This window comes from Misgurnus anguillicaudatus, chromosome 2, assembly GCF_027580225.2.
Source record: "Misgurnus anguillicaudatus chromosome 2, ASM2758022v2, whole genome shotgun sequence".
NCBI lineage: Eukaryota > Metazoa > Chordata > Actinopteri > Cypriniformes > Cobitidae > Misgurnus > Misgurnus anguillicaudatus.
Genome location: NC_073338.2, coordinates 1,187,501 through 1,201,287, shown reverse-complemented (window position 1 = coordinate 1,201,287; position 13,787 = coordinate 1,187,501). Strand labels below are relative to the sequence as shown.

The following is a 13,787-nucleotide window of genomic DNA, read 5'->3' as shown; positions in this document are numbered from 1 at the left end:
ATTTATATTTTAACATTCTCTATTAAAAAACTTCAAAACAATTGAAACAAGCATGACAGAACTACACATGATTACGCAGAGCAAAAACAATATCAATATATGTTAAATATGTTTTTCTTTTATTGTTTAATTTTGACATTGAGACTAGGGCTGGGTTTCGATTCAAATTTCAATAATCGATTCAATTCCGATTCTCAATATCTTGAATCGATTATCATTGTTCGATTCGATCTGATCCGATCTTCGAGATTTAGATAAGTGTTTTGAAAAAACGCCCGAAATGGTGACCAAAAATGTATTCCACGGAATGAGTCATTTTATTTCATATTTCTCAGTAACGGTATATTTCATGGTATACATGTTTTTCAGTTTATATTGTTTTTGGATTATAAAAATGTGCAGTTATTTGCCACTCACTATAGCTTTTAACTGCTCACCACAGTTTTAAAATATGGACAATTTAAAGTAAATAATGTTTAAGTGAAAATGCCCAGAGGATAACAACAGATTATTAAGTCTTGATAGACAGAATCTTGTTTTTAATTGAGTTATTTTATAGACTATTGAAGTTATACATATATAGCTATACATTACATTAAAAATAGGCAGTATGTAAAATGAACAGGTATAAATTTATGCACAAACCTACAGACAGGATAAATACCTGTATATATGAGAGACGGAGCTCTAGATATAGATATTATGACGGGTGCTATGATGTGATGAAGTCTGTTTTAAGGTCTTGACGCTCTTTACTTTCTATTAGACATTAACATTTGCGTCTCTTTCTCGTCTTTCTGATCAAAGATGTTTGTACTATAAGCAAATTAGGCATCAAACTACATCGCTCCAGCAGCGCACGTGACACTGATATAAACGCGAGTTTTGTCTTAGCTTGCTTAAAGTTCAGTAAACTTTACAACTATTATTATTATTATTATTATTATTATTATTATTATTATTCTTTATTCCAGACCCATAGGTCCATAACAAAAAGACATACAAACATACTTATATAAAAACACAATACACACAAGAAAGGAGAAAAAAAGACATTTCAAAAAACATACAGGCTTTTGCTCCAGTGCTTCCAGAAACGGGAGTTATACCTCGTGTCACTCAGTTTAACATTGTTTAACACACTTAAAATACTGTTTTTCGAATCCCTCAGCTATATATATACTTCCTTAACACAGCATTCAAGGTGGATACATTATTTGATACAAACAGTTGGCTTGCACTTGTCCACCTTGGAAGCTTGAACAGGATTCTCAGCGCATCGTTAAATGCAACCTGGAGCTTTCTCATTTTAGCATTGGTGTAGTTACACCACAGATGGGCTGTATGAAGAGAATTACAATATGTCCTAAACAGCGCTATTTTAGTATCATCTGTACACATATAAAATTTACGTGCCAGCATATTAGCTTGCCCGTACAGCTTACAGCACTGACGCTGCACATCATCATCATCATCATCACTTAAATCATTTCTAATGATGTGTCCCAAATATTTAACTTCAGTTACCACATTTAAAACTTGATTATCTATATCAGTGGTTCCCAACCTTTTTAGCCCTAAGTACCCCCACAGCCCTATCAGTAAGGCTCAAGTACCCCTTTATCGAAACTTAACCAAAGTTGTGTTTTAAAGACAAATAATTAGTAATATTAATTAATTAATTAATTTTAAACATTAAAGTAAAAATCACTGACTGATGAAGCATGTTTATTTCAACAAACCTCCATTGCGATCAGTGTTTGCATTTCATCAGCTCATTTGCATTTTAAAAGACAGCACATTTTTGCTCAGGCCTACAAAATGGCAATTTTGACATGCTATAATTAATTATCTGTGGGGTGTTTTGAGATAAAACTTCACATACGGACTCTGGGAACGCCAAAGACTTATTTAAAAAAAAAAAAAATCATCATATGACCCCTTTAAGGGCCAGATTTACTAACAGCTTGCACAAAGCATCATTTTGGCGTTAAAAAACGATATTTAGCTCTGAAATTTTTTTATTTTTGTGACCTTATTGCATATGCAAACTTGTGGAAGTCTTTCTTTTAGAACCAACATTAATAGGAGGAGAGTATTCAATTTTGCCAGAGGAACCTACTTTAAAAAAAAAAAAAATTCACGAGGAGAAGTCAAATCAGGTGTTTCAAAACTTCTTTTACCCTTCATCTTTCATCCTCCGGTGTATTTTATTTGGGCCTTTGTAGTAAATCACACAAAATTTTCCACTCCGGCGCTTGTTTGTAATTGAGCTCTCACGTCCTTTTTAGTAAATCTGGCCCTAAATTTACTACAATCTCAATTTAAGTTACTGATAATTAAAGTGTGCAAATAACTTAAATTATTCAGTTCAAAAATGTGTTAAGACATTCACTATAAATATAAAAGACATCATATGGGACCAAATATGTTAGCCAAAAACAATGCAAGTTTTTTTTGCGTCATTTAAAAATGCATTGGCAGCGGAAATGAATATCATTATTTAAACATTATTTATAGTTAAAAAACTTTGTGTCTTATTCAGGTTAATTGAAAATAGTCAGATCGTTCTTGAGTTGGACATGGCTATTGCGTTTTGGAGCATGCAGCGCATTTACTCACGACGGCTAATAATATTAATGATAAGATTAAAATTTAAAGTAGTCATTTTTACAATGCTTTCCTCACAAAAAAATCAATCTTAGGTCAATGACTGGACAAACGAAAGACATTTTTATTAAAAGTAAATGTAATCAAAGCAAAATGTAAATCTTTTCGCGTACCCCCTGGAAACTCTTCACGTACCCCCGGTGGGGAATCACTGCTATACACCAGTCTACGTCTAATCTAATCACACTGATCAAGGGATCATACTTCTTATGCCATAATATGGCTACACCTCCAGGTATTCTGCCACGCAATATTCTCGTATTTTAGTCTGTTGTGGATTCTCCCACTCCATGGAAATCCTCATGAACAGAGTTAAGTTTGTCTAAATCTTGTTTGGATTAAAAAGTCTCTTGTACACATAAAATGTCCGCATTCTCCAATAGTTTGTCAATAACAATCCGCTGCGCTTTATCGCCGGAATTCCGACCCAAGCGCAACCCTCGCGAATTATATGACACCACTCTAAAATTCATGAATCAGTTTCATAGCTTCATTTCAGCAGACACATGCACCTCAGATGCCGAGACACCACGGCTAGGTGTTACTACATTCACTGAACCCGCATTCGCCCTTGGTTTGCATGCCTCATAGAATCGGCGTACAAATACTCCATGTGGCCAGATATGGGGCTCATATACATCCTCAACCTTATCACACTCAACAGTTACTTTAAAGGAACCGTATCGAGTTATGTGCGAGAAGAACTCTTTATTTGGCGACCCGTTGCGTGCGCCTCAAGAAACCTCTGCCCGTGAGACCGGCTGCATGAGCACAGAGGGAGGGAGAGAGAGAGTTTCGCTGGAGATCCGCGGTGGATTCACTGGCGCTTATTATAAAAATTACACAAATAACTCGTTCATTTGTTATGAGTGGATTATTTTACATGTAGAAGGCAGCTTTGAGCGTTTCTGGAGTTTTCAAAAAAACCACTTGCTTAACCGCCATGTTCGTTGTTTTAATGTCCTTCCACCTCGCGCGCAGGCGTGAATTCAACGACGCGGCAATTAAGTTATTAATTATTATATCGATCCTCTGAGTTACGGATCGATCTTTTAAAATTAACATGAAAATCGATTCAGAATCGGTGAATCGATTTTTTCATAACAAGCCCTAATTGAGACAGACCACTTTAAGATACTGAAAGCTAATGCAAGGGTTTAATATAATGATACACAACAGATACTTTTCCTCAACAGTTAACCAAACATTCACTTCAGATATAACAGATTATATGTCATACCTGCGTGAATTCTTGTCAAAACAGAAATTTTTAAAACTGTCATTTTGTGTAAGATGTCTATATATATCGGGGTCGCACACTCGCGCGTTCGTATGCATGCGCTTCAGACGTCTGCGTCAGACATCGCTTTTGAGTCTTGTCACTCTTAATAACTCTTTTAACATCAAACAGGTCCCGAACTTTATCTCTCTTAATAATTATTTTAACATCAAGCAATTCCTGCAGTCTATTTTCTATCATTTCTGAATGTTTTAAAAACTAAACCAAAAAGTGAATGATGACGCATCTTTGCTTTAGATTATGGATTTGGGACGGTACACCTCTCAAGAAACGTGCAGTTAAAGATCATTTTAGAAATTTAATGACCATTTACAGCATTAGATTCGCTAGACGAGAGCTTAAAGGGGGGGTTTAATGGTATTTCAAGCATTCTGACTTATTAACACAGTTATAGAGTTGTTTCCTCATGCTAAACGTAGGCAAAGTGTCAAAAATGCAGTTGGGCGTGTTTCAGAGTATTTCTGCGCCGAATGCACTTCGCCAGGGTTCGTACAAGTTTCGGCTAATTTTTTTCGATTATGGTTCTAACTGACGTTTCAGGGGTTTTCGATACGTATCACTTCTTTATATGGGCTTCCGCCGGAAAACTTCCCCCGGAAAACCCCGCCCACCCATCAATCAGCGGGAGACGCTAGAGCTTGCTAACAGCTTATCACGCCACTCAGCTTTGTTTAATTTCAAAAGTCAACAATGGCACAACAAGAAGTGTGTTTTTGGATGTAAGGAGAAGACATCCAGCCTTATGGAAACAATGGATATAGTTTATTATCCGGATTAGCAGCGGAGTTTTGCGTGTGTGTTTGATGCTGTGGATTTTCAGAACCGGGTTATGACGAGTTACACGTGGTAAGTAAGACTTCTGTCTTATGTTGGAAATAGGCGCGTGTATATTATATAAATGACACGAACATGTAGTGAATCATAAGTTAAAACAGTGTTGTATAGTGTTGTATGACTCGTACTCGCTCCTCCCGTGTTATAACTCCTCCTTCTTCATTTTTTCGCACGTTATCGGAAATACTCGGTAAAGCTAATCTTTCTTTTATAAATCTGATTAAACTAAAGACTCTTCAGAGATATAAAGGATGTCATACTACTCTATAGGTACTCCAGATTGATATCAGAAATGCAGAAACAGCGTGTGTTACGTGAGCTTTAATGTTCTTATTTTTATGAAAACCTCCGACTCATCTAGCGCGGGTCACTTGCTGCGCCTCAATTCATCCAACTGTGGGACAAACAGAAATTATGTGTTGCGTTAATCGTGCGTTAATAAAATTAGTGCCGTTAAAATGAAAAATGAGCGTTATTAACGCGTTAATTTTGACAGCCCTACTTAAAATACATCAGTGCTCTTTGTTGTGCCTCAAAATGCACACAAGTAATGTTTTTAGTAAGGCATGTTTGTTAAAACTAGTTATATTTTCTAATTAAAACTAAGGCCTAGTCCTGGTTTAAGTTAACCGCTGTCTGGGAAACCTAGCCTGGCTCCACCCTCCTACGTGCTTCCGCTTAATTTTCATTTCATTTCGTATGGGACTGCTGTGTAGAGTTTCGTTTTCTCCTGCAAAAATCTGCAGGTCCAATCAGCGAACAGAGGAGTGTGGCTAAGAACGATGATGTTGAGGTCATGCGTCAGTTTGAGTTGTAGTTCAGTAATGGCAGCGGAGAAATATGGATGGGCGGTTCTTTTAAATAATTCGGGAAAATCTTCCGCTAGACCTTGAACGCAAGTAATGCTTTGCAATGGAGCGTGGCCAGACTCTCTGTGTACAAATAAAAATGAATGTAAGAGAAGTCTGGTTGGACCAGGCTATGGCAAACCACCCCTTAGCGTTGTTTCTATTAATATTATTTAATGAACGGTGAACATGCAAAAACAACTTTATTTGTATTAAAGGAATAGTTCATCATTTACTCATAATAAGATGATATTTGGATTTAGTGCTTGGATGCGTTTGTTTTAGTTTCATTTTCACTAAATAAGCTCAAAATATTAACCTTAGAATGAGGTGTTTTTATCCCCATACACTAGGGCTGTAGCGATACACAAATCTCCCGATACAATCTGATACTCTTACATAATTTTCTGAAAGATTTAAAGGGGACAAAGTGATTTTGGTGACATCTTGTGAGTGCTCCATTTACTTGGATTTAATTAATTAAACTAAAAACATCAATCACACAATATATGTATCTGACTGGACAGAGAGTCTACAGCTTGCGTTTAATGAAAAAGCAACCCCCAAAAATATGCCTCTTAAAGTGTATGTTGCAGGTTAACCACCACTGTCGATTAATGGGTACATAAATCACTCAAGATATGTGTATAATTTTTAAAATGTCTCAAAAATGGTCTTAAAGACCACTTTTTTACGTTTTTGGTATTAACGGTTTTTTTAACGCAATTCTGCGATGACGTCACGTTGGGGAGAAGTGGAGAAAGACTCAGCCAGAGCCATAGAGATAGATGAGACATTTATTGCTGTTTAATACTTACGTATATAATTTGGAAATCATATATACATCGTAGGAAATATATAATGTGTTATACTGCAAAGTTACCTTGCTAATTATTATTTATGATATATGTGGAGATAAATAAAACTTCGCAAATCTGCTGATTTGATCCATTCATGTCCTGACCACCAGGCTAGAGATTTTTAAACATCCTTAATCCACACTTACTAGTCTATCAAATAATATCTCAAATATATTGTTTTGTGAAATAAAAGGATGCTTTGTTATATTGTTTATGCGATTATAACGAATCACACGATCATTTTATACGCAGCACCAATCAGCAGCTGCAGCACACTCGGATCCGACCGCATACATACTGTAATAAACAGGCGTTCGGCGGCTTTTTACATCACCACAGGCTAAGCCATTTGAGGAGGAACCGCTCATTGATCACCGTATTTTTTATAAATCCTGTACATGTTTGGACCTGCCGAACAGGTTGAGCACTTTTATATACTTTATTGAGCAGAGAGGCTGCCTGCACAGTTTGACCAGCGGGCTGCGGGAACCGGCGCACATCACGCCGCCAGACGGTGTTGCTAATATAACTCGAAATGTATAACTATTATCAGATCGGCCCACCGGGAAAGTCCCGACTCTCTCGATTGCCATTCCGCTACTGGCTGTAAGAAAGTGAGTTCGTTTGGGTCGCTGGTCCCCGCGAACAGACGTGACGTGCTTCACTCACCTTCCAGGATTAGAGACATGCTGCCAAAACCGTTTGTGCTGAAGATCACATAAAGTTACACCCATTTCAGGCAGGATCATGGACCCCCTCAAGCCAGCATGCACGAGTATGTTAATTGTTTGTTTACTTTCTACACGAAGATATGCTAACCTTATGCTATTTGTCTGTCTGCCTATCTCTCTATACTAGCCTATCCATCTGTCTGTCTGTCTATCTATCTGTCTATCTATCTTATCTATCTATCTATCTATCTATCTATCTATCTATCTATCTATCTATCTATCTATCTATCTATCTATGTATCTATCTATCTATGTATCTATCTATGTATGTATGTATGTATGTATGTATTTATCTATTATCTGCGCTATCAGAACTGTACTTTACTCGTCTTTCTATAGTCATTCTCAATGCTCTCAAGGCGGCTTTGGTCAATTCTCTCCCCAGCGTGACGTCATACAGTGCGTTGTGGGGGAAAGGAGAATCATTGCAAATTGCTGTACTTTTTCATACTTTTTCGGGTTTTGTGATACCCAACAACATAAAATACAATGGATAACAGTTTAAATGTTTATTATCAACAAGCAAATTGCACAAATTCGTTGAAAAATTTTACCTGCAAAACGCCCTTTAAACATTATGGCATGTGTCTTAAATACATGGGACATAATAAATAACAAAGAATCAACAAATAGCATGCTATAACATTGCTTTATTTTCCAGCAGGCCCGTTGACATGAAGCTGTTAAACTGGGCGTAAAACTTCAACTTGAGGCACAACATAGGACACATTTTCAGATCTATACTGGGGCACATGCAACAGTAAAAGGGTTCTAGACGTTGGCAGGCTTAATTCCCATACCCTGCCTACCTTTAAAAACGGTGTTTAGACGTCCTCCCTTGTAAAACAAGTCACAGCATGAAGATAGAGCGAGATGAAAAACAGTTTCGTTTTTCTCATTACTCGTTTTGACAGCTTCCCACTCTCCGCTTTGAAGAGTTTAAAACTAGCGCTATGATTGGTCAACGTCGTCTTTTCCCTACAGGTTGCTGCCCACTGCGGCTATACCTATAGATGAGTTGCCCTAGTGCGCAAATGCACAGACAGTTGAACTCAAAGCTATCAATGTCTTTTCGCGTATTTTGAAGTGACAAATCGTCGCAGTGTAGTTTGATGTCTAGATGCGTATCTGCTAGCTTAAAAATCGATACTTTCTTGAAAAAAAACTTGTATCGATTTATATTGCTGAATGGATAAAATTGCCCAGCCCTACCATACACCGTGGGTCTCCTTACATGGAGGTCGCCGTCATGTTTCTACAGTAGCCCTAAACAGACAAACTGCCCTATAGAGCACATTTCGTCACTAGGTTGTCTCAGACGATGACGTGTTTGTCCTGTGGTGTCTACTGTAGCGGTTTTTTGCGTTGCAATAGGGAGGGGTTAGCTGTGGACTAAGCCGTTTGTTACAAATCACAGTCTTAGCGCTAGAGGCCGCTACAATCTACAGATTGGACCTTTAATATAAATTAGTACAGCTGAAGAAAGGAAGACTTGGTCTCGTCTTGGAATCGACCGCATTTTTACTCGGTCTCGTCTCGGTCTCAGACAAAGAGGACTCGGAATATTATTTCAAGACCGGTCAAGACCACAACTGATGGCACATCACGAATGTATTTTTTATCATTAATTTTATGCAGTTTATTCAGGTTTGGCATATGATGTTGGCATTGTTTAAGTTTCTCCCAATGACAGTTTTTCTAATTTTATTACTAAAAACGCCTGCATTGTGTTAAGTGGATGGCAAGTCATGGAAAGGCAGTTCAGAATAAATGGGTAAGTTGATTTCAGCTCTTTAGTGTTTGTTCACTTTTATTTACTTATAGACAAAGATACATTCCCACATATCTGCAAAACCTTTGATTATTTTATCAACTTCTCTGATGGCACACACACACGCACGCACGCACGCACGCACGGACACACAGACAAGAAGTGCCTAATCATATACATATTCCACATTTTATCATAAGTGTTTTAATGCAGTGACTTGCACTGGTCTTGGTCTTGTCTCGGTCTCAGCCTGTCTTGGTCTTGGTCATGACTTGGTCTCGGTTTGGGTGGTCTTGACTACTACACTAGTGTCCAGGTTATCTTCGGTTTTTCTTTTGCTGTCACAGAAACCATAGGTGTGTTTGACTTTATGTGGCACTAAGCAGTGTGACGTTAAAGTATCAAAAGAACAATTTGAAAGCCCTTTAAAGTACTTTATGAGTAGATCAATCAGCACAGTGCAGTATGCAGTATGCAGAATGTGGAGGTAGTAACGGCTTTGTCAATATGTTATTCATGATTATTGAGTCCTGTCAGATCAATTTCTATCAACAGCGAAGGTGAAGACTTCAGCATCATCAAGCTGAGGCCATTGTTGTAGTTTAGCAACCTCTAGTGGCAAACAACTACATATTGTGCAGCACTCAGAAGTCTATTTATGTCATTGCATCAAATGTAAATTTCTTGTCAATTAATTTTTCCTCAACTTCACACCGGTGTCCTAGCACGGGTGAAGTTAAATGTGTGTGTGTGTGTGTGTGTGTGTGTGTGTGTGTGTGTGTTTCACTAATATGTCAAAACAACAGTTTGTGTGTGCGTGTGCTTCTTTCTTAATCATCCGAAATATATATGTCTACATGTGTCAAACAGGTGAGGAGCATTATAACTGTATCTCAGCCCTTCACAAGTCAATGAGAGGTTCAGATGCAAATGCTGCCATCTATTGGCTGGGAAGGATGCTGGAGGGAGGTGAAGACCCACTGTATGTTGCTCGCCGGCTGGTCCGGTTTGCTAGTGAAGATATTGGTAAGTAGTAGCTTACCCTTTTACATTTAACTCAAGTAATCATGGTTAAATGTATCATAATTGTTCATTTTTCAGGCCAGACAGAATGAGTTTAGTTTGCCTTTTCCAAACTTGTTCTGAACCTTACTAATATTGGTCCATTTGTTTTGTGTAAACACCCTTTACATTATGAAATGAATTGAGAAACAGTGCTCACACACAAAGTCGCAGGAGATTTTTTTGCACAGCCCTACTGTACAGTATATTTCTTGCTTTCATCTGGTTTTCTTAATGTTATGTTAATGTGTAAGAGGTGAACTGGCTCTCCCGGTTGAGTCTGGCATCTCAATTTCTTAACTCCACTTATACACCATTAAAGTTTTGGTTTCTTTGCTGGTGTCAACTTTGGTTTGCTCACTGGGAGACATTAGGTTAAGGGTTAGGGTTTTATAAGTGTGTAATGCTAATGTACGTCTCATGGTATTATTGCGCTATAAAAACTTGACTTTAACTTCATCTGTGCGTCCATTATAGGTCTGGCAGACCCTGTGGCACTCACTCAGGCTGTATCAACATTTCAGGCTTGTCACTTCATCGGCATGCCTGAATGTGAGGTAAAGTATATCTGAACATATGATTGTCTTTTTTCATTGCACTGAGCTTTTCTTGAATGTTACGTACGTGTTGGGTTTAACTCTCAGAGGTGAAATCTAAAACTTTATACGTTCCCCTCTGGTAAGGGCAGAGCGAGGGGGTTGCTTCCGGGGCTTCAGACCCAAATGTTTTTTTTAAAAGATCCACGTTTCTTAACTGATTTAATTCAGTACACTAGGTCAGTGATTTACCATGTTTGAGATCTTCTTTTTTATATAAAACCCTTCATTCAACTCTTCAGCCTCCTTCCAAGATGTTCGACTTCATGTGGTGCCATGCAGACCGACAGGTGGATTACATCATAGCGTTACGTTAATGTCATCCATCTGTCTGTTCTTGCAATGCCATGTGAAGTCAAACACAGGTGAGAAAGTGTAGAGTTATTTGATCTCATAGTTGCAATGCCAAGGCAGCTTTCATTTTGCCTACATTTATTCCACTGGACTTCACACACTGTAAAAAATAAAAAGTTGACTTAATTTAAATTTTCAAGGCAACTTGCTGCACAGCTTTTTTGAGTTTACTCAACTCTTGGATGATGTAGTTCACCTAACTCAATTTACTGAGTAATGTCAACTTACACCAAAAAGTTGAACCAACTTAAACTGATTGGGTAATAAGCAAATTTCTATGTTTACTCCACTAGTGGCTAAGTTGTGTAAAGAGTAATCTAGTATATGCAAATTTAACTAATCTACATGTTTTGGACTGTGGGAGTGTACACAGAAAGGTCTCATAAACAAAGTCTTTGTCTGACTTAAACCAGAGACCTTTTTGCTGTGAGGCAATAATGATGCGCGCTAACTCATTGTGCTGCCCTTTACACTGAACACACACTTCTCAATCATGGTAACAATGAACAAACATAATTCTTTAAAAATTACTCTTAATACAACATATAACTAACATTAACAACATAAATAAATCCAGCAAACATTAAAACAGTCATCTTTTTTAGTGAATATAAACCAAAGAAGTGAACATGTCGCAATGCATGCTGTGAACCATTCCGACCATTGTTTTTTTTTTAAATTGCTTGTTCAGATTACTCAGTTTGGCAAGTTGGGTGAACGAATTGGACAAAAACTTATACATCTAAGTCCAGTCAACAAAATAATATTTGTTAGCTGAATGATTATGCTCTTTTCATTCAGTGAACACAAAATAATCAATTGACACCCTTCAACAAAGAAATCTTTGTTCAAGTTACTTAACTCATTCACCGCCAGCCTTTTTGAGAAAAGTTGCCCACCTTCATTTTTGTAATTTTAACAAAAGTTTCACAAAATTCCTTGCAGGAAAAATTATCTTCTATAAATATATAAACATACAAATTATATCAAATTAAAGAACACACCCTCTGCTTTCAAACAAACAATAAACAAACAAACAAACAAACAAAATGGGGGAAAAACGTTTCATTATATATTTACTTTTTCCACTTAATTTAACCACTGAAATATAGATATTTCTCCTCAAAAATACAACATTTTGAGCAAAAAGCTTAAAAAATTGCGTTTTTGTAAAGGAATTTATGTTAGAAATCAGACTCAGAATGACTATCAAATATAAAGGCAGTTAAAATAAATCATTAAATCTTTTTAACTTCCGTTTTTGATAAATTCGGTTTTGATAAATTTAGTGGATAAAGTGGATAAAAGCGGTATTACACTTTCACTTTGAAATTCGTCCAGAAAGGCATATTTATTAGTTAAATATTAACTCATAATTGACGAGATAACTCGTCAATGGCGGTGAATGAGTTAATGTTCTTTGTTGAATGAACATTTTAAAGTTGGATTTTTTACAGTGCAATGATTTCACATAACTAAGACGTTTATTGATAGACGGTTATAAAACATGGATTCTCCCCAACCTCCTTTTACATTTACATCACAAATGCTTCGCTTATTGACATAGTTTGTTTATATTTTTAGGTGGCAGCCATTATTGTCACAACAAAGAATGTTGCGCTACAGTTTCAGAGTGATACAGTTACATTTAAAAAAATTGTTTATATAGCTGCGATGACCTGAAGAAAAATTTCTTCGGGGACCATGCCCCTGGACCCCCCTAAATTTGGGCTAAGCCCCCAATGTTTACAAAAGCCACCCCTGACCCATGGTGTTTCTCATTAACATGGTATTTAGAATTAAGTGTTCCCGCAGCTTAATTGGTGGAGCATTGTGTTAGCGGCGAAAATTTGATCTATACCTAAATGCACTGTAAATTTAAATGAAAGTATCTGCCAAAGAACGATTGAAATGTATTTTTCTTTATGGACTCTTTCATTATTTTAGGTAATTCTAGCCCAGTGTGTGGTTTATATGGCCAGAGCCCCAAAGTCTGTGGAGCTGTACAAGGCGTATAATAATGTAAAGGCATGTCTGAGAAACCATCAAGGACCATTACCATCTGTGCCACTTCACCTACGTAACGCTCCCACAAAACTAATGAAAAATCTTGGTTATGCTAAAGGATACAAATATAACCCAGACTTCAGTGGCCCAGTGGATCAAGATTATCTTCCTGAAGAACTCCGGGATGTCAACTTTTTTACCTGGACACCGAAGAATTGATGATTGAACTTTTTACTTCTACGGCTACAGTTTTGATTTTGTCTCCATCATTGTCTGTCAGTGTCAACCTACATATTCAATTATTACAGTAATTCATAAATATCAAACAATTTTATTTGATTTAGTTGTTAATATTTTTTATATTATAAAAGGTTTAATAAAAGTTTGTAATTAAACTATTTTTTGTTGTTCTGTCTGCTAAAGTGCCATCATTATATTCATTAGGGTGACAATTTTATTGATTTTAAATGACTTAATAATTGATCGACTAAGTCATACAATTACAGTTTGGAAATAAGTTTTGTAAAATGTTACATTGGCTTTATGCATGTAAAATTGGAGAAATTCAAGGACAGGTGATGTAACAATCTGAAAATAAGATCATAGAGTCATCTATTGGAAATATTTTATACATTAGCATAAATGTTAGGATGTTGGCAATAAAAATGATCTCTGGCCAAATCATATGTTCATCTCACAGTCCTCCCAAAATTGCCTTTTCCCTCAACTTCTCTTTCTGTCATTATGAATATAG

General features: G+C 36.8%; 1 protein-coding gene across 1 annotated transcript in view; it reads left to right on the top strand.

The window, feature by feature from the left end:
* wrnip1 (WRN helicase interacting protein 1) overlaps window positions 1–13,428 on the top strand; it is a 33,440-nt gene extending 20,012 nt beyond the window's left edge. The window contains exons 5-7 of the mRNA XM_055201117.2: window positions 9,885–10,040; window positions 10,554–10,633; window positions 12,974–13,428. Of these exons, the coding sequence (XP_055057092.2) occupies window positions 9,885–10,040; window positions 10,554–10,633; window positions 12,974–13,252 (515 nt within the window). The 3' untranslated portion in view covers window positions 13,253–13,428. The remainder of the gene's footprint in view (window positions 1–9,884; window positions 10,041–10,553; window positions 10,634–12,973) is intronic.
* Window positions 13,429–13,787: the final 359 nt, after the last annotated feature.